General features: G+C 40.9%; 2 protein-coding genes across 2 annotated transcripts in view; both read right to left on the minus strand.

Moving 5' to 3' along the window:
- The window catches only part of LOC115355360 (NACHT, LRR and PYD domains-containing protein 3-like), a 237,381-nt gene that overhangs the window by 103,376 nt on the left and 108,903 nt on the right, over nucleotides 1-25,102 (minus strand). The gene's annotated exons all lie outside the window — the stretch shown is intronic.
- Nucleotides 6,985-17,862, minus strand: LOC115355368 (protein NLRC3-like). Its single transcript, XM_030046140.1, has 3 exons — nucleotides 17,858-17,862; nucleotides 9,467-9,476; nucleotides 6,985-8,779 (listed from the first exon to the last, which is right to left on the minus strand). Coding segments are annotated over exons 1-3 (1,806 nt in total). The 5' UTR covers nucleotides 17,859-17,862.

Here is a 25,102-nt window from a genome sequence, read left to right on the forward strand (position 1 = left end):
ATATATTTGTTTTTAATTTCTCTATTATTATGAATTCTTCAGTGACTATATCAACTATCCATTCACATTATGGAATGTGATGAATGGATGTCAAACTGCTGTATAGAAGTGTAGCCCAGAGCGGTTAAACCACCAATAAATAAATATCTGAATCAATATTTAGGACGTCACACTAAAACACTGGGAATAAATAAATCAATATTTCATATGTTTACATGTTTTTGTGTTTAAAAAAATTTTGATGGAAAAACAAGGGAATGTTTTGTGCTAAAAAGCCAATAAATTGCAGTTTAGTGTCACTCAGCCAATCAGAGGCTTGAGCCCGCCTCCTGACAGCCTGGTGGCGGGAGTGAAGGTGGAGGGGCGGAGCCAAACGTTCATGTTGAACTGGGTAGAAACTTCTACTAGAAAGTTCAAACAGCGGAGAAATTCATTTGAAGGTCGAACAGAGAACAGAGAGAGAAGGCCGAGTGTCCGAGTGTGTGCAAACTGGGAGCATGAGGCTTTATGTTTGTGTACACACACACACACACACACACACACACACACACACGTCTCTGGAACGCCACTCCAGGCTCTGAGATCTGTAAGGGCCTTAAGTGGGAAAAGGGAATGTTCACTTTTCTCCACGTTTCATTTCTGACTTGGAATAATAAAGTAAGAGAAAGAGATTTCTCACACTAGTTTGTCATTTCTTTATTTCCAACACCACACATGTATTTGTTTTATCTCCCCACCAAAATACAAGTAGTATTAGTATTTTTATCAGGATTAATCACAGAGTAGTACTGCAGTTAACCAGTAGATTATTTTGAATCATCTGACAGCCCTAATAAAATGTAAAACTTCTGTCAGTCTGTGTGTTATTGTCTCCCTCATGTGCTGCTCAATTTGATGGTTTTTTTTTTTGTATCATTTAGACAGGGTGGACATTAAATTAAAAGGTGAAAAAATAGTTTAATATCTGCAAAAATAAAGGATTTTGAGGCTGCATGTTTATATGCGGCAGTTGAACAACACAATATATTTGTAAATATTATCAGTAATAATGGTAGATGGAATAATTGAGGAAAAACACAGTTTCTCTTTTGGAAACAGACGGGTGCTTGGTCACTTTCAAAGTCGTCTGACTTCAACTGAAATAACTTGTGATGTCATTTCCCTCAAAGTCTCTTGTCCTCAGTTCTTTTCTCCACACCAGGTGCTCTCAGGTAGACTCCAGGTGAATTATTATCTATTATCAGAGGATTATCAGAGCCAGTGTGCCTGAACAACGGCAAGTGGCTTCCCTTTTTTTGGAGAAAACTTTGTGTTCTCCTTTAATTTCTAAACTTTTTGCTATTATGAAACATAATTTTAGATGTTTATAGCATAATACAATGTACATCATTGTGATAAAAAGTGAAAAAGTATAGTATATAGTATAGTATATTTATTACTGTAGATATGTATTCTGTATTTTTGCTGGAAAATGTGAAAATGACCCTTTAAAGTGCTTGAAAAATGCTTGAATTTGACCTTGAAAAATGTGTCTGAACCCTGCATTTAACAATGACCCGGGTCTTTATTATTTTCTTTACTGTGCGCACAGGGTTTGTTGTTTTGCTTATTTTGGTGAACTGTCATTGCCACATTGTGCATTGCATTCATGTGGTTTATGGTTAATATCCATTCAGAATTCATTCAAAATCCACATCCGTGTCCTGTGTCTCTATTTCATGATAGTGATCCAACTCAGGCTCCTGACGCTCCGAGGTTTTCAGAGACTGCTCCAAATTCTTACAGCTGCTTTTATTATTATTGTTCTTTACATTTAGTTCATCAGTGACACCTGAGGGCTGTACTATGAAGGAGGCTCAACTTACGCCGGCTTTGTGTTCACTATCAGGCTCAACAAAACCTAAAGCTCCAGTCAAAGTTAAGTGGTATCACGACGGTGGTTCTCATCAAGGTTTGTTAAGTCCGGCTGTCAGCTTTGAGCTCTGTGTGCGTTCACAGAAAAGGGGGCGTTTTGGCCTCATATGATTCTACTTCCACCAAAAATGGACCGTTCACGGGCTGCATATTTCACACAAGAGGAGCAGCTTGTCCTCATGGAAAGCTATGAACATTTTAAAAATAAAATTAACGCTAAGAGCAACACTGTGGCCGCAAATAAGGCGAGAGAGGAGAGCTGGCGATTAATTTCTAAGGAAGCATTAAGGTTGGGGATTCTGTCACTGTTATAGCCATTTTAAATAATTGCTGCAATATTCATTCAGTATTATGAATTTTTAGAAATATGTAACTTCAGTAGCTTTATGGGAGTGTTGCGAAGGTATTGGCCTGAGGTGAAGTCAGGTGACAGAAGGTGTGTGTGGGTGACGGAGCAGGCGGTGGTTACCATGGTTACATGACAATTTTTGACCACTATTTACGCTGCTTAGAGCTCCTTGTCAGTAGTTTCAGATAATTGTTCGTTACATTTAAAGTTTAACTGGAATTATGGAGCCATTTCTGTTGATGTTTGTTTGCTCCTTTTGTGTTAAATCTTTTTTTCTAAATCGGAATAAGCGCCGTTTGGAGTGCGTTTGAATCACCACGGGCTGCTCCCGTCCAATCAGCACCTTCGGATGCCATGACAGTCACCGTTATAATATAAGGGGTTTCCTGTAAAAAAATAGGCTACTATAACTATATACTATATATGTCTGTGATACAACGGAATATTTCTAACAAACGTGAAGTCTGTGCACCACTAATAGTATACCTGCATTGCGCTTATGTGCCACCAATCACCGGACAAAAATTAGGCCAACTTTGTGATTTCACCTGGGTGAGATAGCGCCGATTAAATCAATAAACTTAGCTCATAACCTGGTCGGGACCAGGTTATGAGTTAAGCATAAGTTACCATGGTGATCTAGCCGGCTTAAAAGAGAGCCACCATCGTGATACAGGAAAGCCTGGCTTTAGACTCAACATACCTGGCTAACCCACTAAACCTGCTTCGTAGTACACCCCTCTACTGGTTACAGAAGGGTTTCCCCTCTGAAAAATACTTGATGTTTAATTTGATTTGCCTCCAACTAAACTAGTGCTCTTCATGCATTTGTTCCCAGTTTGAGTAGAGAAGTCATCCTGCATGTTGACTTCAGTGGAAAGAGCAAACTGTTGAACTATGGAGCAGACATTTTTCACCCTGTCTTCTTTTAATGTGTGCATTATTGAATAAAGAGTCAAACTCACATCATGTGACCAAATGTCTGCTGCTTTGTGTTTTTAGGAATAAGAGTAAAAACACACTTACACTTCCTCAGGCCTGGTTTCAACCTCTGCTCTCCACCGTGGTCCACCCTGGAGGAGGAATAAACAAAGAGCATTTTTACAATAGAAACATGAGCATTTAATAACTTTCCTCATAGAAACTTTACTGGAAACATCACTCATATCCAGCATGAAACCTTCAACATTAAACATGACTCAGCTTCTCAGCATGACTGAGAAAACGCCTCTCAGGCCTCTAGAAGACAGTGTGTGTGTCTCTCCACACCTGAGAGCCTCCAGGCTCCAGGTTGGATCCTCCAGTCCAGCAGAGAGCAGCTTCTCTCCTGAGGCTCCTGGATGATTGTAGCTCAGGTCCAGCTCTCTCAGATGGGAGGGGTTGGAGCTCAGAGCTGAGGCCAGAGCAGCACAGCCTTCCTGTGTGAGCAGACAGCCTGACAGCCTGGACACACACACACACACACACACACACACACACACACACACACACACACACAGTGTGTTTTAATAGAGTCTCTAGTCTCTGAGGGTAAACTCTCCTTTAAGGCGAGGTTTATGTTGGGATTAACGCTCCAAAATTAGATATGAAAATGAACTCAAATGCTTGTAAAACTAGCCCAGTGATCTGCGCTGTAATTTCATTTTAACTGATTTCATTTCTGATCCACAACTGTAGAGCGGTTTCCCAGACGGGGATTACGCCCAGTCACAGACTAAAATGCCCTTTTAATCTGGAATAACTCCAGTCTGAAATACAGTAGTTGTAGATTAACCTTAATCTGGATTTAAATGATCTGATTTCCAGGCTGAAGGTTAGTGTTAGTCCAGAGGTAAATGAAGGTTTAAATGAAACGTCCAAGACAGCAGGTATGAACTTCAGATTTTTAGTTTTTTGTTTGTCAGAGGAGAAACAGCGTCCTTCCCCTGTCTCTCCTCCAGCTCCACACAGTTCTGGGCTTCTCTAGATCCAGGATTTATGAGCATCATTACGTTTTCAAATGAATCCTTTGACAAAATTAGCTTGACTTCTTTCCAAAAATGACCATTCAAAACAGTATAAATTACCCCCAAAATTTGTCAAAGGTTTTGCCCAAACCAAGAAAAACCCTTTGGAGGAAACTGCTCCTGTAAGTCCTTTCTGGTTTTTTATGTCTTAACAACAGAGGCAGTGATGAGAGGAAATAATGAAATATCCTCAATCAGTGCTAAATGTTGGCTTCATGGCTACTGTGAAAGGCTGAATAGCTTTATTGACAGTAGAAGCTTCATGTAAATCAGGAACTACATTTTCCTGTTGGACAGGTTGATCAGCACTGACCTGAGAGTCTTCAGTCTACAGTTTGGACTCTCCAGTCCAGCAGAGAGACGCTTCACTCCTGAATCCTGCAGGTGGTTGTTGCTCAGGTCCAGCTCTCTCAGACTGGAGGACTGGGAGCTGAGAACTGAGGCCAGAGCCTTGCAGCTTCTCTCTGTGAGCTCGCTCTGATTCAGCCTGACAAAACACACAAAAACATTTTGGTGCAGAATTCCCTCAGAAACTTTATGACTCCTCTCTGTGTGGCCAGCAGGGGGCGCTGCTGACTGTGGAGTCACTGCAGTGCCACATGGTGATGGTCTGCTTTGCCAGTGGATGCCAGTTGCTGCAGGCGGTAAAGGGGTGAGGACACTTGATGTGTGTTTGTGACGAATGGCAGCACATCCTTTAGCTGTTTCTGCTGCGCTGAGCGTGTCGTTCTTGTTGTTACAGGTTGAAGATCATTTTATGATGTGAGTCCAGCAAGTTCATGTTTCTGCCTTTAATGGCCACTTAAGCTAGCATACAGGCTGGACATGTAGTCAGGTAGACCAGGTGAATGCAGCTAACCTTATGTGACTGACGGTTCATGGATATTGCAGTGCTGGGTTTAAAGGAGAGAAACTCTACTTATGAGCTTTACTTCCCAAATGTGTGATGGTGTCAGATCTATTAATGTGATAGTGGAGTACGTTAAGGTTTTATTTAGTCATAAACCACACATAGTTATTTATTTCTGCTCTCTCTTTTCAAGTGTCTACATAAAGTTTGAAAAACTATTATCTGTTTCCGTGTCCACTCCTGAATCAGAGCCCATTGTGGATGAAATCCAGCTACAACACCAGCTGTTCACATCCAGTTTAACAAGAATCAATTCTCATCATTTTCTCTCCTGATTTGGTTTCAGAGATAAAGCTTGCAGCACTGGAACCCTGCAAACCGTCTCTGTAAGAACATTAAATGAACAGCAAAAAAGATATGATTTACATATTGCCATCATAAAGGCTTGGAACAAATTGTAACACAAAATATCATATAGACTGTTTAGAGGAAAGACTGTTTTAATTGGATACTTACGCCAGCGCATTTTATTGTTCTATCATGAGCCAGCAGCTGTGCTATATTTTTATTTTTTTAATATTTTATTTGCCAAATCTACCTTGTCAATGAATTAGTTTACACATAGTTCGACCTCTGCCTCTTGTGTGTGTGTGGTGTGACCCGGGGATTTTACTCAATCAGTACAACCTTGTGACACATCCACTTGGACATATGTGGCTCCTTGGTTGCTGAACTTGCAGGGTCACCCTTTACATGCTCACTGATACTGACCTGAGAGCCTTCAGTCTACAGTTTGGACTCTCCAGTCCAGCAGAGAGACGCTTCACTCCTGAATCCTGCAGGTGGTTGTTGCTCAGGTCCAGCTCTCTCAGACTGGAGGACTGGGAGCTGAGAACTGAGGCCAGAGCCTCACAGCTTCTCTCTGACAGATTACAGCCACTCAGCCTGGATGAAGATGCACAGATATTAAAACACAATTATTATACTTTAATGTGACTGATGTTTTGATAGGCCAGCCAGGTTTTATTTAACACTCCAGGCTGGGGATTGAATATGGGACTGTGGTGATGCAGTGGCAATTCATGAAAAAAGTAGTTCTGCCAGTTTGGAAGCAAAGAAACTGGAAAGAGCATCGATAATGAATCCCAAACAAATGTGTTGCTGTGTGTCCTTCAAAACATTTCTACAGCTTTTGTTCGCTACTCAAAAGCACCTTGTTTGCTGGTTCATATTTACTTCATTCATTTTGGAGAAGACTAGTCCCAGTGAAAAAAGCTCTGCAGAGGGTGGTGGGGAAAACCATCAGCTGCTCTCTGCCCACCCTGGAGGACATCTCTACCTCCCGCTGCCTCTGCAGAGTTCAAAAAAATCTTAAAGGACTGTACACACCCAGGCCATAGACTGTTGTCTCTTCTGCCGTCTGGCAGGAGATACAGAAGCCTCAAATCACAGACCAACAGACACAAAAACAGTTTTGACCCCTGGGCCATCTGACTAACGGAATATAAAAACGGTGCAATACATATTTAATTGGTGCAATATATATTCTATGTGCAATATATATTTTATTGGTGCAATTTTTACTTTGCTGGTGCAAAATGCATTCCATTTGGTCTCTTTTGCATTACCTTATTATTTACCTTCAGTAGAATGAATGGTGTTGATGTTTCTTTTTCTGAATGTCTTTTTAACTGGGCACTGAAATAGATCCAGTACTGCACTTTAACTTTAAAAGCAGATGTGACAAATAGTCTGTTGGAAAACCATCATTGGAGTAAAAGAAAGTTAAAATCCACCGTAAAAATGTCAGATATTGCAGGGCCCTTACAACCAGTGTAAAATTAGCTAGTTACTGAGAGAGACACTTACAGAGATGTTTTGGAGACTTCAACCACTGGCAGCAGTTTCATAAAAGCCTCCTCAGAAGCAGAGTACTTCTTCAGGTCAAACACATCCAGTTTTTCTTCTGATGACAGCAACATGAAGACCAGAGCTGACCACTGAGCAGGAGAGAGTCTCACTCTGGAGAGACGTCCTGAACTCAGGTGCTGTTGGATCTCCTCCACTAGAGAATTGTCATTCAGCTCATTCAGACAGTAGAACAGGTTGATGCTTCTCTCTGGAGAGGGATTCTCTCTGATCTTCTCCTTGATGTACTGGACTGTTTCCTGGTTGGTCTGTGAGCTACTTCCTGCCTGTGTCGGCAGACCTCGTAGGAGATGCTGGTTGGTCTCCATTGAAAGACCCAGGAGGAAGCGGAGAAACAAGTCCAGGTGTCCATTTGGACTCTGTAAGGCCTTGTCCACAGCACTCTGGAGGAGGAGTTTTAAATTAGATTTCTTGTTGAACAATGTAGACCACCAGGAGGCTGATTGTTGCTCTGTCAGCATATTGACTCCAGAGTTGGTGAAAGTCAGAAAGACATAAAGAGCAGCCAGAAACTCCTGAAGGCTCAGATGGACGAAGCAGAAAACCTTGTCCTGGTACAGCCCACGCTCCTCTTTGAAGATCTGTGTGAACACTCCTGAGTACACTGAGGCTGCTCTGATATCAAGGCCACACTCTGCCAGGTCTGCTTCATAGAAGATCAGGTTGCCTTTCTCCAGCTGCTCAAAAGCCAGTTTTCCCAGAGACAGGATCATCTTCCTGGTCTCTGGAGTCCACAGTGGATCTGTCTCAGCTCTGCTGTGATACTTGACGTTCCCTTGTTTGGACTGAACCAGCTGGAAGTGGATGTACATCTCAGTCAGGGTCTTGGGCAGGTCTCCTCCCTCACTGGTTTTCAACACGTCCTCCAGAACTGTAGCAGTGATCCAGCAGAAGACTGGGATGTGGCACATGATGTGGATGCTTCGTGACATCTTGATGTGGGAGATGATTCTGCTGGCCTGCTCCTCATCTCTGAATCTCTTCCTGAAGTATTCCTCCTTCTGTGGGTCAGTGAAACCTCTCACCTCTGTCACCATGTCAACACACTCAGGAGGGACCTGATTGGCTGCTGCGGGTCGTGTGGTTATCCAGAGGTGAGCAGAGGGAAGCAGTTTCCCCTTGATGAGGTTTGTCAGCAGAACGTCCACTGAGGTGGACTCTGTAACATCAGTCAGGATCTGGTTGTTCTTGAAGTCCAGAGGAAGTCGACACTCATCCAGACCGTCAAAGATCAACACAACCTGGAACTGCTCAAACTTTCTGATTCCTGCTTCTTTGGTCTCAGTGAAGAAGTGATGAAGAAGTTCCACCAAGCTGAACTTTTTCTCTTTCAGCAGATTCAGCTCTCTGAAAGTGAATGGAAAGGTGAACTCTATGTGCTTATTGGCTTTATCTTCAGCCCAGTCCAGAGTGAACTTCTGTGTTAAAACTGTTTTCCCAATGCCAGCCACTCCCTTTGTCATCAGTGTTCTGATTGGCTTATCTTTTCCAGGTAAAGGTTTAAAGATGTCTTCAGATTTTATCAGTGTTTCTGTTCCTGCTGGTTTCCTGGATGCTGTTTCAATCTGTCTGACTTCATGTTCATCATTGACCTTTAGACTCTCTCCCTCTGTGATGTACAGCTCTGTGTAGATCTGGTTCAGAAGAGTTGGGTTTCCTGCTTTGGCAATCCCCTCAAACACACATTCAAACTTCTGCTTCAGATTAGATTTGAGTTTACGTTGGTACACTGCAGCAAATGTTTCTGAATGGAAAAGAAAATAAAAGTGCATCAATAAGCAGATGTTACAATATGCTGACGACACTCAAATTTACAGCTCTATTACATCTAACTCTCAAATTATAAAACTGTGCTCATTAGGCCCATGTTCATGAATTATTTTTTATAAAGATATCCTGTTCTCTGGTCTACCAACATGTAGTCCATCATGTTCAAACTGTCTAAAGTCTCTTACTGCTCTGCAAACACTCAGCCAGCTCCTCCTGCTTCATTCTCCTCAGGAGGTGCAGTGTGATCTGCAGAAAAGCCTCTCTGATGCTGCTCCTCTGGTCTTCCTCCTCATCATCCATCACCTTCTCATCCTCTCTCTGCCTCCCTAAGCATTCTGGGTCATCTGGATTAAGAATCCTCTGGATCCTTTTCAGCTCGTTCTTCACAAAAGTGACAGCGTTCGCCTCCAACATCTGGAACAGAATAATATATTATGTGCCAACACTCTGCACACCATATGTTGTATTTGTTTTGTCTTCCTCCCCCTCATCTTTATTCCTCTATCTGCCTCCTCAGGTTCTGTGTGGTCGACCAGTTCATCTGAAGCAGCTGTTCATGATCAGTTCAGACTACATGCTCATCTCTGTTCCTCATTCCTGCCCTCTCATGGTTGGTCTCCACCCTTGTCAATCATCATCAGACGTCCATCATCCTCCAGTCAACTACGCCCCACTCTACTATATAAGCTCCACTGTTGCACTTGTGTCCCCCCTCTCTGTCTTTGCATGTCCTTGTTTGACTTGCTGAAAGCTTTGTTACTTCAGGTCTAGACCTTTGTTTAGTCTGGGTCCTTGTATTTAAAGTAGCCCGTTCTATTATTTGTTGCTGTTTTGGGAACGAACTATGTATGTTTGGGGTACCCTGTACATTTGCACACCAAAGTTTTTTTTTCTTTGTAAGAGACACTAGGGAAGAGGTGTTTGCCATCCACTGTATTTATGTGTGAAGGACAGAGTACTTAGCTTTATGTTTTATTTCATTTGTAGGTGGATTAAGTCAAGATTGAGTGAGGGACAGTTCTTTTTTCTGTTCTTTGATTTGGCAACACCTGTGATCCTTTACATTTATTTTCTTTTGTTTCCCCAAAGACTGTGTCTCTTGATTTTGTTAAATCTGCAACATGTACATATTGTAAATCATAAAAACTGGTGCTTTTCTGAGCACTGGGCACTGTACAATTTAAGAAAAAAAAAACTACTATCACTACACTGTTGTACCTGCAATTACAATATATGGTGACCTTCAGTGTTTTCCTAGTGGTGATTCTTACATCTTAAACACTGAAGTCTTTGTGCCACCCCTGCCACCCCTTTAGTTAAACAATACGAATTAGACTTTCCTTATAAAATTGTAGAACACAAACCTCAAATCCATCTTACAGAGACTGAAAGCCCAATGAGACAAGAAGTTATGACCAGAATGGCTGTTTTACATCAAATTTACAGCTGAAGTAAAAGGTGTTGCTGTGCATTTACACACCTTAAATATGGAGTCCAGGTCTGTTTGATGCTCTGGGGCTGGCCGACCACTGGGAAGCTCTGAGCTTGGCTGGTGGACTCTGAACACACACACACACAATGTAAATGCCACTCTAATCATTGGAGGTGAAGGAGCTCAATTGACAGATCAGTTCTGTATCTCATCATGACCTCACACTTCTGCTGAGTAGAGCTGGACAACAACAAAATGTTTTTTATTTATTGGTTTATTTTTCAGGGACAATACACACTAATGAACAGTTAAACTGTAAATGAGTCAGAGTCAGCTGGAGAGGCTAGTTTTCATCTGCTGTTCCTGGCCAGTAAAATTACAAAATTACAAAATGTATTTTCTAATAGGTACAACACAGTCTCCTCAGGTTGAAACTCTGTGTGATAAATGTTTGAACCTCAGGAGAAGCAACGTTATGCAATATGTTGCATAAATATGTTATTTGAAATACAAGGCAGAGATTTGTATATTTGATTAGATTAACCCAACTCAAACTGTATATTTTCCTAAAATGTGGCAGTGGTTGTAGCTGTTTGGCTTTCAGTCCAAAACTTTAAGGGTTTGTTTGTACAAAGGTTCAAGAAGCTTAAGTGCTTTAGCTTGTGCAAAACATGTTGAGCAGTAGGTGAGATGTGGCATTATCATTGAATTCATGTACAACTTGGCTGCATCAGTGGTCACTGAATTTCTGGTACATCAGAAGTTAAATGGGTAAAACTTGACTGTGATTTTTTTTTTTTTTTTTTTACATTAGATTGGAAAGATAGCTGAGAGTCAACGAGGATGCCCAAATATTCGCTCTCAGAAACGCTGTAATTAATTATTTTGTAATTATAACTGCTTCTGAAATGTTACAAGTTTGTTTTTGTGGAGGGTTACAGTAAACCTATAATCATTTGTACTTTGCTCTGTGTTATGTATAATGTTAAAAGTGGGAAAAGTGATATTCACATGAGATTCTCACACATGTTGGAAAAACATTGTGCAACATTGAGCTGAATGTCTTCACTATCCTTTCAGGTCTGTTACCAAAGATCAAGTCAATCTGTGTTTGAGAGGAGGTGGTTATTCTAGTAGGTCCAACAATCAATTGTGTTACATCAAAAATATCTGTGGTCTGTTTGAGGCCCTTCCTGTTTGTCCTGTCTTCCCAGTTGATATTGAAATCACCCATCAATATGACTTCTCTCCTCAAATCACACAGCATGTTTTTCACATTTTCATAAAATTCATTGTTAGAGGAGGTTGGGTGGTACAAAACAACAAGAACAACGAACATTTGAGGTTAAAGAGTTACAGTTAAACCAACACACTCCAAGTCACTGCCAGATGACCACTTCATTTGATTCCAGTGAAAGGTGTCATTAATGTAAATCATCACCCCGCCCCCCTTTCCTTTAGACCTGTCCTGTCCTGGTACAACTACTGCAGAGGATGCTGAGTTGCTGTGTAACCATGTTTCTGACCTGTTTCTTTTTTACAGTTTTTTTATTTGTTTGTTTGTTTTGTCATTTCTGCTTTGTTTGATAGTCACAGTGGAGAGAGACAGGAAATATGGGGGAGACAGAGGGAATGACATGGAGCAAATGGCCTAAGGTCTGATTTAAACCCAGGACGCTGCCATCAGGACTTGGCCTGAACAAGTGCTACTAGCTCTTATCTGCTGAGATACTGGGTGCCCCAGTTGTTTTTAATTCTTACCTCTGTTCAGTGGAGTGGTGTCCATCTTTGAACTGAATAGGATGATTCATAGACCAGTCACTCTTCATGGACACACAGCTGGGTTCAGGTGAGTCTGGTCTCTCCTGATTGATCCTGGTTGAGATAAAAGATCATCTTAAGAAGAGCAGCAGTTCTTAATCTGGAGAAGCCTGGAGCAATCTAAGGACATCTCAGTGTTACTGATAGTTAGCTCATAAAAAGTGCACAACAGCCCATAATAATCATAGAAATGAATCAGTAGCAGTTGAACCACAATGTAAATGCTGTTGCTCTGAAGAAACTTCATCAAGAGATCATCTGTGTCTCATCATGACTTCCCACTTCTTCTTAGTAGAGCTGGAAAACAACAAACTCATCTGTTTGAAATTCTTACCTCTGTTTAGTGGAGTGGTGTCCATCTTTGAAATTAATAGGATGATACATAGACCAGTCACTCTTCATGGACACACAGCTGGGTTCAGGGGAGTCTGGTCTCTCCTGATTGATCCTGCTGGAAACAACATTTTAACTAAAGAGGGAAACTGTATTTTGAGCAGAAGGTTATGAGTTCAAATCCAAAGAATATTTTGGAAATTCAGTAAAGAGTGGATGTGTTCAGATGTCAGACATTGTGCTTTTACTGTGCAACTCCCAGAGGCTGATTAACAAAAGTCTGGTTGCGCTGAACTCCTGGGTGTGAATGTGTCACTGCATGATTTTTAAACAGGACAGGCCTGAAACAGAGTACGGTGCTCAGCAAACCCTCTGTGGAGAAACGGACCCTTTATTTCTAATGCAGATGTCTCACTGTGCCTGCTGGTGGCGCTAGAGGAAAGGTTATGGGAAAAAATAAATGTCAACTATAAATTTAAATATCAGACAACTTACTCAGTGTCAGAGGAGTTCTTTTCATGTTTAAAACTGATTCCAGCTTTCTTAGACGGGTCTCTCACACAGCTGTCTGGTTTCTCCTGCTGGATCCTGGCAGACAGAGAGGAAGACCACCACGCTGAGAAATTAACTTTTAGTGAACCAGCCACAGAAGCTGGTTTGTTTTATTTTTCATCTGATTACTTTTTAATCAGTTACATTTCCACACATATAGGGACACAGACTGAATCCAAGCAAATGTAATGTGAGTGAATGAGGTGTGAGCTGGGCTCTGTGCTGATGGACTGAAGGAAAGGTGTGTGACAGCAGCAGACAGTCAACAAGCTGTGAAGCTGCTGGGCCTCAAGCAGCTGTAAATCTAATCAACCACCAGAGGGCGCTCAGCAACCGGAAACCACAGAATATACAGTACAGCAATGATCACCATGTACAGGCCTGATTTCATGAAACATGAAGAAAAGTGATGTTAATGATGATTTAAGCCTGTTAGTCTAAAACAGTTCTGATGACTGGGAAACAGCCTCGACTTGAATAAATATGAACAAACAGCCTCCATAGAAAAACTTCCTCATCAACACTCCTTTATTCCACACCAGAGACCAAATATCAAGAGTCCAAGGAGTCAAATGGTTCATGATGAACTTCACATGACCTTCAGTCCTGAGCAGCAGCCTTCCTGCTCTGTTACAACACGTTTGAAAACGTCTCATTAAAAGTGTAATAAAGCCGTTTGATAAGTTTTAGCGTTTTGAGCAGAAACAGTGTCGGCCTGCAGGCTGCACACATATCAGCAAACCTCTATTTAGAAATGGAAAGCAGGTTTACTCCATCTTATTGTCTTATTACAGTCACACCAGTCGACAGCAGTACGGAAGCGTAGAGCTGCCAGACCAAGAAAATAAAAACCGAGAGGCTCAGTATCACGTAATTACGTAAAAAGTTTATTGTTATAACAATATATTTTCACGTTATAACGTGAAAATATCACGTTATTTCATTATATGATGTTTGTTCACGTTATAACGTGAAAATATCACGTTATTTCATGATATGCTTTCACGTTATAACATGAAAGTATCACGTTATTTCGTGATACGACTTTTTCACGTTATAACGTGATAGGTATCACGTTATTTCGTGATACGAATTTTTCACGTTATAACGTGATAGGTATCACGTTATTTCAAGATAGGAAATTTTCACGTTATAACGTGAAAGTATCACATTATTTCGTGAAACGTGTTTTGTTTACTGTCTGCTGGCCATATGTAAATCATGGCTGCTTTACATGATGCCATTATTATACCGGAGGAAAAACGAGTCGGACCCTCTTGAGGTAGCGTCATTCCTCATTGATCAGCTGGAGGGACACGGCCGGCTGCATGGATACAAGCTCCATCACCTCAACTGCATCCAAGCTGGATATGTTGTCACCCAAAGTACAGTGAGGCATTTGTTAAAGTTTCTCGACCCCCGCGGAGAAATCGCCTTGCTAGGCGATTTCTCCGTCTCTGTTCAACACCGCGGGGGTCGAGAAACACTGTACTTTGGGTGACAACATATCAGCCATGATTTACATATGGCCAGCAGACAGTAAACAAAAACACGTTTCACGAAATAATGTGATACTTTCACGTTATAACGTGAAAATTTCCTATCTTGAAATAACGTGATACCTATCACGTTATAACGTGAAAACTTCGTATCACGAAATTACGTGATACCTATCACGTTATAACGTGAAAAAGTCGTATCACGAAATAACGTGATACTTTCATGTTATAACGTGAAAGCATATCATGAAATAACGTGATATTTTCACGTTATAACGTGAAAAAAATCATATAATGAAATAACGTGATAATTTCACGTTATAACGTGAAAATATATTGTTATAACAATAAACTTTTTACGTAATTACGTGATACTGAGCCTCTCGGTTTTTATTTTCTTGGTCTGGCAGCTCTACGCTTCCGTAACAGCAGCGATTACAGTAAAGTTTAAAAAGTTAAATGCTGGTTACAGTACCTTTCCATGTCTTCGGTAATCTGCCGCCACAGCTTGAGGAAAGTAGTCCGCCGGGCTCGGAGCGGTGCGCAGTTTGATCACATCTAAACGAAAGTGAAAGAGAGAGAGAGAGAGAGAGAGAGAGAGAGAGAGAGAGAGAGAGAGAGAGAGAAGCTCTTTTCAGTGGCTCTTTATGTTGTTGTTATTGTTGTTGTTGTTGTTGTTGTTGTTGTTGTTGTTGTTGTTGCTGCTGCTGCTGCTGCATTTGTATCCAGTTTATGTCGCTGTGTCTGTTTCCACTGGTGTTGATTTCCCGGTTGGGACGCATCACAGAGGACATACAACAGTGACACCGGGTGGCCAAATGTTGACACTGCAGTGTTCCTCCGCCGTGAAATCCGCCCCTAACCATGTACACTCACGGTTTTACTATGAAAATGATAAATAACACATCTAATAATCTAATAAAAGAAAAATTAATTTCAATTACTGACTTGACCATTTTTAAAAATTTAATGTTAAAAACTAATAATCACCAGTGTTCTCTATAATAATGTTAAACAAAATAAAGTAGCCTATGATTTGGAAAAAATAACATTAAAAATTCAAAGTAGAAAAACAATTCATTCATTAAGCAAGATGAAATATTAATAAGTAATGCTATTAAATATTAAAAAAAAAAAAATAGATATATAATTAGGCTATTTTACTCCAATAACTGACAAAGCAAAAATTGCAAAAAATTAATTAAAATTACATTAAATGTTGAAAATAAGAATGTGAAGAATGTGTTTAAACCATAACTATGGTTCAGAAACCCTAGTTTTACTTTCTGCCAATAAATAAATAACAATAATAAATGAGTCAAAATGATAAGGGAGGCTTGTGCACCACAGGCAGCCTGCTGATCAGAGTGAGTTGATGAGTGTGTGCATGTGGGCTGAAGCAGTGCTGTTCAAAGTGCGGTCGGCAGAGCTGCTGATGTCCTGAAGCCCTTCAGGGGCTTCCAGGGGCTCCTCAGCAAAACCAGCAAGACTTTCATTTCACTGTCATTCACTGGGAATTGTTCTCATGCAGAAAATGGATAAAGGGCCATTTTCTTCTTGTTGGTTTAATCTCACACCATCTGTCAGGGTTCAGTCTGACAGCTACACAATTTAACCCTTTGAAACCCGAGCACATTCACTTGATTTCTTTCATTCTTTCTTTATTTATTTCCACTGAAACGGAGAGGATACCAACAAAAAACTTATTTTTCTTCAAAGGAACATGTTATGGTAAGTGCTGTACATTTGAACATGTTTCAGTTTCCGGAGGGAACATGACTGACTTTTTATTGATTTTTTTGAATTAGATTTTTAATTAGAAACAGAACATTAAACAGAACTTTGATGGGTTTTGATGGATTTCACTCTGCAGATACAAAAGTGTTTTATCTGGTTTCTCATGCATGTAAATGTAGTGCATGAGTCGTGTAGTGCATAAGAAAAAAATATAGGCTATTTCAGAGGCTTTTTTTGTAAATTAGTGACTTTGTGAAATATATTTGTGAGTTTTTCTCTTAAATTTACAACTTTAATATCGAAATTATGATTTTCTCTTTCAAAATATTTTTTATATTATTTTATTTGTAGGCTATAACACCTTTCAAGCAAGATGCACAAAGCGCTTCCCATCGACAACATAGAACCACAATCAAATTAAGATTAGTGCAACACACAAGAACAGAATATTTAAAGCCGACAGTTTGACATCAGTTACAGAGAAATTAAAGAAATTAGAAAGAAAGGACAAAATTCTAACAGAAACGAACATTAAAATAAAAACGCGGCTCCACAACAGAGCCGTGATGTCAGCAGATAAAAAGCCAAAAAGGCAGGAGTGTAAAAGATTTAAAAGCAGAGACAGGTCTAATGTTTTCCTAAAGTGGATTTTAGACGCTGTGCGGGGCTTTTTAAGGACGTGCGGACGCGCTGGGTTTGAGTTTCGGTTTCCATTCATCAGAAATAAGACCCAGAAAAAAAACCAAGCACAGCTCAGTCAGTCAGCCGGAGGAAAGCGACGGAGCGCCTCGACATGTCGGAGGCGGAGGCCGCTGTGCTGAAGCTGATCTGCGCCAATCACGGATCGATGAGCGTCGATGATCTGGAGGAGAGCGTCTGTGTGTTCAACGTGAGGCGGATCATCTCCAACCGGGAGAAGTTTGTGTGCTGCCGGTCCGGCGGGGAGCACAAGGTGGTGGCCAAGACGGAGCTGCGACTCTGCAAAGCCAAAGTGTGTCAGGGCTGCAACAACCTGCATCTGTGCAGAAAGTTCCTGCTGGGATCCTGCCCGTCCAGCCGCAGGAGGTCAGACACACACACACACACACACACACACACCAGTGGCGGATACAGAACATGGCTAATGGGTGGGCCTAAAAAATTCTGGATGGGCCTGTTATTTCATTTTGTTTATTTTTTTTTAGATAGACATGTATAAAATGATATGATGAAAGAAAAAAAAACCTCTCGGTAACGAGCCGAGAGGTTGTAAACGAGCATAAAATAAACGTTGGAAAACGGACATTAAAACATTTATTTATTTAGTTAGTTATTTTTTGGTCTGAATCTGATAGGGTGGGCGAGCTGTCAATGTGGGTGGGCCTACGCCCATCCAGGCCCACCCGTAGATCCGCCTCAGACACACACACACACACACACACACACAGAGGATAAGACTTAAAAATAAAAATCTCTTCAAAATATGTTTATTTCCAACTCTGAGTGCAGCTGTGTAAACTGTGTAGCTGTGTAGCACCGTGTGTTGCAGCAGATTGCATGAGATTTGATAAAAACTGCTTTATAAATCGGGCTAAACGTTGCTGGTACTTTGGTCAAATATCAGGCCTCCTCAACCAGCAGTGAAATCTGTTTATTCCAGTTTTTACTTCAGTCAAAGTGTTGGAGTATTGACTTTTTTCCACACATTTAAAAATCCAAAAGCACATTTTCTTGCTGTTAATATAACACACTGACTGTAAGTCCCACTCCTGGATTATTTTCACCATGCTTGGCCGAGCTCACATGTGAAACGCTTTTAATGCATTTGAGTTGATTTGATTAAACTTTATTAATCCCTGAAGTGAAATTTGTTTGTCCCAGCAGCATTAAAAAAAAACACACACACACAATTATAAACAGACAGGTTAAAAACACACCTAACACACAAACAAGTTGAGTTGTTTGGGAGCTCCATCCAAGGAAAAATCATGAACTGGGGTTGAAACATCATTTGGGAATGTTCCCTGTGGGTTTTTCATGGCATTGCAACGGTATATAACTTAATTTACGACATGCAAAAAATTGTATTTAAGTTGCACCGTGTAACATTGGCCCTAAAAATCTGCTGTAGTTCTCAAGGCAGCTGGTGTGATTTCCCTGTATAAAACAAATCAAGCCTTTAGTGACAAAATGAGTGACGTAACAATAAAATAAGCATTTAGAAAAATATCACATAAACAGCAAGTTTATCACGCAATAACTCCTCAACTTGACTTGGATTTGGCCTGCTTCAAAATTTTGTTTTTCACTATTTTTTTCATTTCAGCTTTATTTAGTCTTGTTCAGCAGGTGATGCCTAGAGTGAAATAATGTCATATCACCACATCAAAGTCAAAAATCACAGCTCTGTGTACCAGAATATTCCCAGGCAGCTACTTTTAGGTGAATGTTTTGTGGGGTAAATGTTGCTGTTTAGCTTCCTGCATGGCGGCAGCGTGTTGGCCCAGTTTATAATCTGAACCTGTGAGTGACATCAGAGCCTCTGATTGCAGGAGAGGATGCCAGCTCCCCCATCAGCTGAAGTCTGACCATAACGTGCCGATCCTCGTAGAGCACGGCCTGCAGGAGCTGGACCGGGCCGAGCTGTGCACGCTGCTGCTGCAGAACGACAACTTCCTGCTGCCACCCGGAAGTACGACACCAAACGTTCAACAAAAGTGTGCAGGCAGCGTCGTGGCACCACAGCACCACCTGTGGCCCGGCTGCTGCGACTGCACGGTGTGTTTACCCGGCCTGTGGCGTCGTGTTCAGGCGAACGGGCGAGAACTTCAAACCCAGAGCCGATCGACCAGGCGGCAGCCATCTTCCTCTAACGTGGGAAGCTCAAATGCTGAAATCAAAAGATACCTCTGTACTGTCGTTTGCTTTTCTAATAAACATCACGAATCTGAAAATACTTTATCGTTCAACCGTTTCCTGAGAAAAACAATGGATCCAGGGGGACATCGGGCCATAAGTCAAAGTAAAACAACATATTTGACCACCTGTTAGCTACCGTTACACAACAACGTTAGCAGTCCACCACTTCTGAGCTAACATTACCGTTTGATAGGAAAACCGTAAATGAATTATTAAATGTCAACAGCCATTTCTTTGTAAGAATGCTAGCTAAATTTTGGCACTAACACACACTGGAAGTTATTTAAGCTAGCAGCAGCTGGGGGAAACATGCTGGAAACACAGCAGGACAGCTAACGTTACGCTGCTAGCTTCATCACAGCCAGTGGGTTTCACTTCCAGGCTTTAGCTGGTGGACAAGAAATGAATCCAAGATGTTTGTGGTTATTATTTCAGAATTCATTTACACCTCTCCTATCGTATCATGTAAGGATATCAAATGGTAACGTTAGCTAGGAGGTGGTGGAACGCTAACGTTAGCTGAACACAGCAGCACCACATGCTAACAGCAGCTAAGCCTGACGCCAGAGGAAGATGGCCGCCGTGTGAATCTGGTCTATAGCAGGGTATGGAAGAAAACTGAGGATTTTTTCTGCATTTTTTTTCCTGTTTATTTACCAATTTTCAGCATCCCCCTCATAAAAAAAATACAATTAATCCATGAATTTCAACAATTAACCGAGGGAAATTAATGCAAAGAATGCAAGAAAAAAATGTGGCTTACCTGTTGATCATGTGTTCTTTGTTTAAAATAAAAAAGACCCAATTCACACAATTTCACATAACTTCCCCGGATGTTTCCCTGGGAGGACGAAACATCCTTCCTTCCAAATAAAACTTTAATCTTCTTTGTTTTGGCTCAGCCCCTTGATTAGCGACCAGCTAACAAACAACCAGCCAGTACACGATCAGGCCCATACAGTTAAACTCTGCCTTCTTCACCCAAAAGGACAGTGTTGTTGTCCTTTTCCACCTGGCTGCTGGGTTCTCTAGAATGCCTTTGAATAAGCCGGATGTCCAGTTACACAACGTTCCATTGGATTGAATATATTTTTTCCCACTCTTGTTTGTCTTATATAAGATTTGCTTTGACTACAACAATGGCGGCGGCCAGTTTGGCTTGTGTAAGGACGGCGACGACTGCGACCGGCTCCACATCTGTGAGCAACACCTGCAGGGAGACTGTTTCTGCTCCAAGGCTCATGATTTTGACGAGCCGCAGCCTTTAAAAGCCCTGCAGGCTCGGGGTGTTCCCAACCGGCTGCTTCACTCTCTGAAATCTGTCTACATCAACAAAGAGGCTCTGAGAGGCAACAGGGGCAACCCTCAACGGCAACCACGAGTCTTTTCCACCAGCGACGTCTGGGCTGCTGCGAGCTACCGAGACGCTGGCAGTGATGACGGACTGAACAAAAGACAAACGAGAGGAGCCAAGAAAAGCTCGGAGGATGTGAAAGGTAAAGCTTATGAGCCTGTTTCAAAAGTCTCTACCTCTTTGTATAAACTGCTTATCTGCAAAGCCAAGTGGTAATCTGTGAGAGCGATGCTTCCTTTGTACACCTTCTCCGTGAATTTTTCTATCAGTGGAGTTTCTTTAGGTCTGCTGGGTCACGTTGGCTTTGGCTGATGTGACCAACCCTGATCAAAACAGGAAGCAGAATGAAGTCACACAGGAAACAGATACAAACCGAGACTTTGATTCATATCACAGTGTCACATTTCATTCCTTAAAGTTGTACTTTTGTGCTTGTGTCCTTAAAACAGACATATGCTTGTACTTCGTCAAGGGACACTGTAAATATGGTGGTGAGTATGGCTTTCAGTTTGCTAAAGATATATAAATATTTTAATGGAAGTAAAAAAGTCTTACACTGATGCTGATTTTTGAGCATCATCATAGTTTGATTAGGGGTTTATTGAAGGAACGGTTCATGCAAAAATTAAACATTTTGTCAATATTTAATTTCATTCACATACATTTATTGGGGGAATTTTCCTTGGGCTCAGCGTCTCAGGCTTAAAAAGAACATGACAAGTTCAGGAGACAAACCAAGTTAACGATACTGGTTTGAGTCCTAACGGGTAGTTCCTGTTTGTGAGCTCAGGGTCTTCACTGTATTTTAGGAGGCTAATGTTAAACCTATGAAACTGGCAAGTCAAGCTCGAAAGTAACGTTAGCCTACCAATGACACGCTTGTGGTGATGCCACACTAAAGAAAGACTGTTGTAACTGTGTAACATGTTCAGTTTAGGAAAGCATGTTGATTTGAGGATGGGAGCTTAAGGCTGAACTGTTAGTTTGATTTTTTATATATATATAACAGTCAGGCAGAACTCCACTTGCCTCCATGGACGCTCTCAGAATATGAAAACTCCATTGGAAATGACAGTTTCATTTGTATTTAAGCCGTGACATCCGGCAAAAGGTTCAGGACGTCGTGAACAAAGAACTGAGGCAGTGTCTAGGAACAAAATCATCACCAGGCTGATCTAAATATTTTCTCTTTCTGTGTCCAAAGTCAGGGAGTTACTTTGCCCGGGATGTGCAGTACTCACACAGCTACACCGGCCAGTGTGATGTTAAATCTATGTTTAGCTGGAGTATCTGCTGCAGCATCCTTTAGGAGCAAATGTGAAGCGAGATCATGAGTCTGCAGTCACATTGGTGGTGGTGGTGGTCGGGCGGGGGCTGTGGGCGTCTACATTAATGCAAAGAATCTCAAAGGCTGTTATTTTGCCAAATTTACTAATAAGTGCAAAATGTCATTTAACTGGCTTGAATTACATGCAATGCTTTACATGGGCACTACAATGTTGTGAAAGACGGCACAGGAAAGAAAAAAAAAAACGCTAATTTTGTTAATTATGTTGCATTAACACTAACTTTACCAACACACATAATAGTTTGCTTAGTGGGAACTACCAGTTCCAGTTATCAATCTGTAATTCACTGCTAATCTGTGCAGAGGCAGCAGCAGGCTTCAAGTGTCACCAACTTGCCTTGATAAAGAGTCTGCTCAGGAAACTTTGTGCATCACAATCCTTTATAATCATGTCATATTTAATAACTACCATGAAATATGCTTAGTAAATGACTTCCATCTATTAGGCTACATTTAAAGAAATGCTGTGTACAAGTCCAATGTTTGACCAGAGGGTGGCGCCAGAGGAAAGGTCATGGGTTCACTACAATGAAGCAGAATTTTCCTTTGGGGAATATGATGGCATTCACCAAATGTTTTGATCCACTAATTTGTGTGAAATCTTTTGTGTGATGTTGACATTTCGGCTCGAGGAAAAGTCATCAGCTCAACAAATTAAGAGTTTGTCCTCTGGGGATCGTGAACCTGCTCGCTGTATTATCCACAAAGTGCTGGACAAACAAACAAGGCCGTCAATATGTTATAATAATGAACTGAACGATGTCCAGTCGCCTGATGTGATGGCTTCATATTTCCTACTGGAATGCTTTACCTCAGGCCGGCCAGGCTCCTCCGGCTGCGATTACTGCTCAGATTTTAGATCAGGACGGTGAAAGTTCAGGTCTTGTGCAGAACCTGGAACCTGTATCTTTATTTTTACTCGACCATCCAAACATTAATCTGCACCTCCTTCTGTAATGAGGCAGTGATATTTACTACAGTTATACAATGACTGGTAACATGAGCTGTGCAGTTGTTGTTGTTGTTAAAGATATTTTGGGGTGTATTTCTGCTTTGCTGGCCGTGCTCAGCAGAAAGAAACTTTGCAGTGATTTGTAATAAAAGCAATTTTCATATGTTTGTGTATTTATTTGAATTATACAACACGTAGATCCGACCGAGCAATCTGATTGGTCCATCAGACGTTTAGAACGTGCTCAAATGAAAAAAGAAAACATCACCGAAAGTATTACTCCGCCTGTACGTAACTGCCCGAGGCTGTGTGGTTTCCATGGCAACAAGAAACGTTTGACTGAAACCCACATCAGAAGCCGCTGTTAACTGTGTTCACCTGCATAATGGACGTTTTTTTTGTTAATTTTGATTTATTTGGCGACCTGAGTTTGGATAAATGGCTGAACAAAGGAAGACAAGACAGAAGAGAAAAAGGAGAGATACTCGAGAGTGACGGTCAACGTCTTGGGCCGTCAAATGTCTACAAGACGACCTGACAAACACCGGGCAGACAGTTCAACTTCTGCTGCTCAGCCTCATTAACAGGAGCTGATGTTAGCTTGGAGTGACACAGCCCCAGCTGGAAGAAAACATCTGCCGGTGAGTTTATGAAAAGACAGATGTTTGTTGTGGCGCCGACACTGGAAAGCAGTAGCCTGTATTTAAATATAACTGTTCATATGAGTTGGTTGTAGATAAAAATCAGCTGTGTTGGTAAGTAGCTGTCACGGCACCTGTTAGATTAAAAATGACTGAGAATCATCAGAGGTATAACTATCAGTCGATGAAAAAATGATTTTTTTTTTTTTTTTTTTATTGTTGTTGTTGCTATGTGATGTATTTATTCAGTTTTGGGGAATCACGATGTCTAAAAAACATGATAAGCTCAAGTTGGCTGGCTGACAAGGACTAGTTTCCACTGAAACGGAGAGAAAACTAGCAAGAACCTTTTATATTTTGAGAGCGAAATACCCACAGTATGGATAGCCTACATTTTGAATATACATTTTATTTTGTTAATAATAGTTGTGTAATGCTATGACGGCCGCATCACTGTCTTGACAATAATGACGGTTGAGCACACCCTCTTGTGTAATTTTTCTAAAAATGCAGGTATTTATGTACATATGCATATATTTACATGTAAAATGATTTAAACTGAGACCTTAATGAGCAGTCACACACACACACACACACACACACACACACACACATTTTTTAAGAGCATCAGTTATGTAAATGTGACATTCAGTCAACAAAAACATCCAAAATTCCAACTTAAAAAAATCATTTATTTATTTGTTCATTTTTACAGGAATAGCCTTGTTTTCAGATTTTTTTTAGTTCATTCATTTGATTTTAAGATATGCTCATAAAGCCAGGACCTGCAGCTTTTCCCTCAGAGAACCTTTGGATTCTTCGGAGGAAATTAAAACATGAAAACCCCAGCACTGAAATCAGCAGTCCTCTTCCTGGGGAGTGGAGCTTCAGGTGGAAAAATTAAGTGTTGAGGGTTAACGGCTGAGGTTGTGTAAAGTAGGTGTTGTATTTCTACTCTGGTGATCACACTGAAAACACACTGAGAGTGCTTCTTTTATCACTTTTAGAAAACAAGACAGCCCAGCAACACAGGCAGGATCAGTCAACCACTAATGTCGCATTCACTGATTTACTAACTAATCACAAACTGAGGGGGAGCTGATCTCTTGAAGGGATCCAGGTTCTAATAATCTAATAATTTAGTTAAAATTCAGAGTAATAATACTGAGGTTTTTTTTTCTTTCAATCCTAACCCAGATAAGACACATTCAGCAAATCACGAATGTTGATTTTTGTTTAGCAGCTGACACCAAAGTCCAAGAAAGTCACAACTTCCCACCACAAACACACAAATAAAAACCCCACTTGGAAGGCGACAAAAACAAAAACAAACAAAAAAAAAATCTATATGCGCACATTTATTGAAGATTTGAGTTTTGCGTTTAACACACACACACACACACACACACACACACACACACACACACACAGAGAGAGAGACAGAAACACAGATTAGTGAGACTTTGGTCATAATTTCTGAACCATAAACGCTATAATCCAGTTTTTTTTCCCTTGGGTTTTAATCCGTCGTGCTCACCTTTATTTCTACCAGCTCAGTTTTTACAGCTTTTTGAGTTTCATGCAAAATGTCTCTAAATAAGTTGATTTCATTTCTGCACACAGCATTTACACTATGGACTTCCTGGATTTTCAGAATATAATCTGAACTGTTAACAAAGATTAACACAACCAAACTTCAGATGGAGCCAAAAGAGTG

Source organism: Myripristis murdjan, chromosome 23 (genome assembly GCF_902150065.1).
Source record: "Myripristis murdjan chromosome 23, fMyrMur1.1, whole genome shotgun sequence".
Classification (NCBI taxonomy): domain Eukaryota; kingdom Metazoa; phylum Chordata; class Actinopteri; order Holocentriformes; family Holocentridae; genus Myripristis; species Myripristis murdjan.